Source organism: Coregonus lavaretus (genome assembly GCF_964263955.1).
Source record: "Coregonus lavaretus genome assembly, chromosome: 29".
Taxonomy (NCBI): Eukaryota; Metazoa; Chordata; class Actinopteri; order Salmoniformes; family Salmonidae; genus Coregonus; species Coregonus lavaretus.
In genome coordinates, this window is record NC_140016.1 from 10010876 (window position 1) to 10016512 (window position 5637).

Here is a 5637-nt window from a genome sequence, read left to right on the forward strand (position 1 = left end):
CCATCTCTCCATCTCTCCATCTCTCCATCACTCCATCTCTCCATCCCTATATCTCTCCATCCCTATATCTCTCCATCCCTATATCTCTCCATCTCTCCACCTCTCCATCCCTATAGCTCTCCATCTCTCCATCTCTCCATTTCTCCACCTCACCATCTCTCCATCCCTATATCTCTCCATCCCTATATCTCTCCATCTCTTCACCTCTCCGCCTCTCCACCTCTCTATCTCTCCACCTCTTCACCTCTCCACCTCTCCATCTCTCCACCTCTCCACCTCTCCACCTCTCCACCTCTCCACCTCTCCATCTCTCCACCTCTCCATCTCTCCACCTCTCCATCCCTATATCTCTCCATCCCTATATCTCTCCATCTCTCCACCTCTCCACCTCTTCACCTCTCCACCTCTCCACATCTCCATCTCTCCACCTCTCCACCTCCATCTCTCCACCTCTCCACCTCTCCACCTCTCCACCTCTCCATCTCTCCACCTCTCCATCTGTCTGACCCCTTCCATTTCTCTTTTTCTATTTGCTTCTTCACTCTTCCCCTACTGTCTTCATCCCCTGCTGTCTCTCCATCTCCTTTCTCCCCTCCCCTCCCCCTCTCCTCTCCCTCTTGCCATCTTGCAGGGCAGCAGAGCCAGACTCAGCAGGCGTTTGGGGAGGCTCCAAACCTCGCGGCCAGAGGGTGACACAGATTTCCGGAGGAAGGGAGATTCATCTCCAAATGACTGGAAAGGCACAAGGGGAAACTGGAGATTCAGGAATATAAAATCCCTTTGTCCATGAGAGTAAGAAATGCACAATAGGACATGTTTTTTATTCAGTGGGAATAGTAATAGCATGCCTACCTGATTTTTTGCCTGAGTTGGCAGTACTTCTGTAAGACATGCAAACACACGCACACACACACGCACACACGCACACACACAGGCTCTCTAACTGAAGGCACACAGGAAGTGCAAGCAATGGCCCAATTATACCGTGACACCTCACCCTGCCGTTTCCATGGTTACGCCGTCCACCCGTCCCCCGGAGCGTGCGGTGGAGGAAGAAAGTCCTATCTTATCAACCATCGTCACGGCAACCTCCAACCACCCCCCACCCTGGTCTGTGTGAGCCAGACTCTCTCTGCAATCACAATATTATGTGACCTTCACTGTGTGAGCCAGACTCTCTCTGCAATCACAATATTATGTGACCTTCACTGTGAGCAAGACTCTCTCTGCAATCACAATATTATGTGACCTTCACTGTGTGTGTGAGAACGAGTGTGTCTGTATACTGCATGATCAGGAATAAAATTGAATCAGTGTGTGAACGGGAATGAGAGTGAGGATGTGTGTGAATGGGAATGAGAGTGAGGATGTGTGTGAACGGGAATAAGAGTGAGGATGTGTGTGAATGGGAATGAGAGTGAGGATGTGTGTGAACGGGAATAAGAGTGAGGATGTGTGTGAATGGGAATGAGATTGAGGACGTGTGTGAACGGGAATGAGTGAGGAAGTGTGTGAACGGGAATGAGAGTGAGGATGTGTGTGAATGGGTTGAGTTTGTGGTGAGTCATGTTTTCATATATTTTCTGTGTGTACGTTTTGGTTGTGTGTGTGTGTATTTCAAGAGCTGACTGATCAGTCAGGAAATGGAGAAGGATCAGTCAGCCCCTGAAATACACACAGAGACACTCTTGAAATACATACTCACCCCAACACACACATAGACAGGCAGTATCCTTGTCTTTATTCAGAAGGCAGATCGTAAAGGTGTAAGAACTAGACACTAATCAGGAGTTAAGTACATCTACTACTCATCATTTTATAAACCTGGACATGAATATAAAACTAACATAAACCTAATATTATGACCACGTCTGTTTTTCTTGGTTTGGCTTATATGGAAACATCCAGGTCAGAAGCTTCCATGACTAAATGTTCCAAAATGGAATGTAAAAAGGAATGACATTTTCAATGAATAAACAATACTCTGTGGTTAATGAGGTGCTTCATGTTGGGCTCAACAATATGTAAATCCATTGGTATGACTTCTCTTTTCTTCATTGAGTTTTCATCTTCATGTTTTTTTTGATTGTCGAAGGTACTGTACTCTCCAAGCCAATCCAACCAGGCCATCTGAATTGACTTTCTTTGTACGTCCAGAGTGCCAATGTCCATGATCACATTCCAAATGGGCGGAGTCAATGAATTTGACTGGCAGTTCTTTGGGAGAGAGGGATGGAATCCTATTGTAGCCATGGAAACACTGCTCCTGATGGAAACACCATCTTCTATGAAAGGAGAGGAGAGGGGTCAGAAGGCAGTGGTCCACTCAAAACACAAACACATGGATACAGACTACTACACCTCCAGACCATTGACCATAACAAATTAACATAGTACTATTACAGAGGTATCCACTGAGTGTACAAAACATTAAGAACACCTTCCTAATATTGAGTTGCACCCCCCTATTTGCCCTCAGAACAGCCTCAATTCGTCAGGGCATGGACTCTACAAAGTGTCGAAAGCGTTCCACAGGGATGCTGGCCCCTGTTGACTGCAATGCTTCCCACAGTTGTGTCAAGTTGGCTGGATGTCCTTTGGGTGGTGGAACATTCTTGATACACACGGGAAACTGTTGAGTGTGAAAAACCCAGCAGCTTTGTGTCTGGCACCTACTACCATACTCCGTTCAAAGGCACTTCAATATTTTGTCTTGCCATTCACCCTCTGAATGGCACACATACACAATCCACGTGTCAGTTGTCTCAAGCCTTCACCTGGACAGTCTATGTCATGGAAAGAGCAGGTGTTCTTAATGTTTTGTCCACTCAGTGTATATTATATATCAAATAAAGTCAGACTGCCTATTCTAATAGTGTGTATTTAGGTGTGTGCTTCTCCACTTCCTCTCACCTCTAACCCAGTGGCTGCCTTCTTCTTCAGCTGCTCACATTTCCTGTACTTGCAGATCTGGTGTCCGGTCTTGCGGTTGCGGCAGGCGCTGCACTCTTCACAGTTCCCCATCCGTCGACACGGCACACACTCTCCGCATCGCTTCCTCTTCCTTCTCCCGGCTCCCCCCCCGCTGCCAGGGGACGAGTTCTCACCTCGCAATCCCTCCACACCCTCCCCAACGCCAGCCATTCCCATTGACCCTCCACCACCAGTCAGGAACCCCCCTCCTCCTGCTGTCAGAGCAAACAGGCCTGGGTTCAAGGAAATCCAGGAGCAGCCTAGCAGTGGGAGGAAGTCTGTCACACAACCCATGCTGTCCCCTTCAGCCCTGGACCCACCTTCCACCTCCTCCCCATCCCCCCCAGCCTCCCCGGCCTCCAGCCCGCCCAGAGGGCCATGGTCCCTGGGTGTGGGGGTCAGTGTCAAGGCCCCAGCCCTCATCAGCAGCTCTGCAGCATGGGCCAGGTGAAGCCCACTGGGGGAGTCCCAGAGGTCTATGTTGGAGGAGGGGGCCCGGCGAGGCTTGGTCTGCCTGGGATGGGTGTGCTGGGCTGCAGTGGGGTGGAGGAGGCCCCTGATATCCATATTACTGGAGCTACTATGGTGATGGGCTAGTCTGTTGGTGTTGTTGAGATACTCTGAGAGGGAGCAGGGATGAGAACGCTTCAGGCTTCGTCTTAGAGGCTCACTGAGGATCCTATTGGCTCTATGCTGTTCTGGAGAGGAAGGGCCAGACATGTCCAGGGTATCTGCCATACTGGGTGGGGGTGGGGAGGTGGTGGGGTAATGCCAAGGTAAGAACAGTGACAACAGTCCAGCTGTCAGTTAGCCAATCACAACCCTCTGACAGCCGTTATATTCCCATGATCCTCTCTGCCACCTTTATACCCTGTGGAGCTGAGCAGAGGGAGATGGATGAGAGATATGGAGGGAGACAAAGAAAGGGGAGAGAGGTGGAGAAAAGAGGTAGATTTAAATTTTTTAGCAGACGCTCTTATCCAGAGCGACTTACAGGAGCAATTGTGCTCAAGGGCACATCCACAGATTTTTCACCTAGTCGGCTCGGGGATTAGAACCAGCGACCTTTCGGTTACTGGCACAAGGCTCTTAACCACTAAGCTACCTGCCGCCCTAGATGTTATTAGAGAGGCATTAGTTGATGGTTGGTTTTATTTTTAGTGAATGAGAGACAATGATGACATCCTAAGACATAGGCCTAAGCGTAATTAAGGGAATAATAGCCAACTAGTCTATGTTTGAGTGAGCTTGTAAAATGTGTCCAAAATATAGGCTACATCTGAGGCTTATAAAACGATATGCCTTGAATAACGTGACGCTTTCTACATTTAAGTTAAGATAGACCGGGGTGTTGTTGCAGCTGAGTTCCAAGGGGGACAAATCTATGCAATAATGGAATACCACAAACAAATAGCCTATTGCGCATATGCGCCAGTCAAATTTGGAGCGCGCATTTCGATTTGACTACTGTAGTTGTGATGTTGGCCAGGCTTGAGAAAATACCATCTCTACCTCTAAATGCCATCGAGTTCGTATAGGATAAGAAAATACCTTTTGTCTAGACTCTGTGACAGTCCAGGATACGCGCGTGCACGACACAGTCGCAGTGGATAAATAAAATACGGTATATTTCCTCACAAAACGATAACGTGGGTGTTCGGGTGATGTAATTCTTACAATTGATAATATTGTAAAAGTATGAATAGGTCATATCTCTCTTCAATATATTATTAACATGATATTATCACAGCCTTTCGTAATTCGTACACCTACCAATGCGATGCGAGCTGACCAGAGCCCCACTGTCCAGTGGTTTGTCCGTGGTGCCGTGGTGTCTTCCACGAATAAAGGGAGACAGAAAAAAAATCATAAGAAATTGTCACCTAATACACACATCAATCTACAGTAATCAACAGAGAAAAGGGAGCCGTAAACCATTTGTCCAATTCAGTGGTTGCATAGGTCCTTCGCCTTTACCGTCTCGAATTCCCACCTCCTCGTCCCCGCCACTCGCAGAGCGGAAGACGCAAACACACTTCATAGAATTGGGGGGCGTCACACAAAAAGCGAACTGGAGTCATGGTCGTGAGACACAGAAAATGACCACAATGTGTCTGAACAGCAACTTCCTATGTTCATTTCTGTGTCGTCATATAAACTGTTACAAAAGCATACAGAAAGAAAGATAACGCCAAAGTGGTCATTAAAAATTAATCATTGACAGGAAATGTTTTCTTATGCCTACATTAACTCTTGATTGAAATAGATCCCTGTTAAGAAACTGGAAAAGGCTGTTTGAAACTGTTTGAGAAATCACTTTCTGGCACGAATGAAATTCATCTGACTGGCAGGTAAGTGATTGTATGTTGTGTGTGTTCCTTCCTATGTCATGTGATGGTGGTGGAAGCCGGACTGAAACAAGGTACTCGCCATCAGCGGAGAGGGGCCCATTTAGAGGTGTACCGCATAGTCCACTCCACCTCTTGTGAGAGTCCCTGTTTGGCACATATCCAGTTGTGGTGTGAGGCTGAGTGTGTGTGGCCGTCAGGATGGGCAGCAGTAATATGGAGAGGGGGCTGCCTAATCGTAATCCTCACGCCTGCTAGTGGAGCGAGAGCAGCTCCCAGCGGCTAGAGAAAATATTGCATTGTATAAATGGGTAAA

General features: G+C 47.6%; 1 protein-coding gene across 2 annotated transcripts; it reads right to left on the reverse strand.

The window, feature by feature from the left end:
- Nucleotides 1-1720: 1720 nt before the first annotated feature.
- On the reverse strand, nucleotides 1721-5296 carry LOC311105336 (CXXC-type zinc finger protein 5-like). 2 transcript variants are annotated; one of them, XM_084147456.1, is made up of 4 exons: nucleotides 4951-5296; nucleotides 4747-4808; nucleotides 2914-3852; nucleotides 1721-2285 (listed from the first exon to the last, which is right to left on the reverse strand). In XM_084147456.1, exons 3-4 carry the CDS (start codon nucleotides 3709-3711, stop codon nucleotides 2241-2243), a joined length of 843 nt encoding a protein of 280 aa, XP_084003582.1. In that variant the 5' UTR covers nucleotides 3712-3852; nucleotides 4747-4808; nucleotides 4951-5296; the 3' UTR covers nucleotides 1721-2240. The 2 variants fall into 2 exon arrangements, with proteins under 2 accessions (XP_084003582.1, XP_084003581.1); XM_084147455.1 differs by having other exon boundaries at nucleotides 4747-5296.
- Nucleotides 5297-5637: the final 341 nt, after the last annotated feature.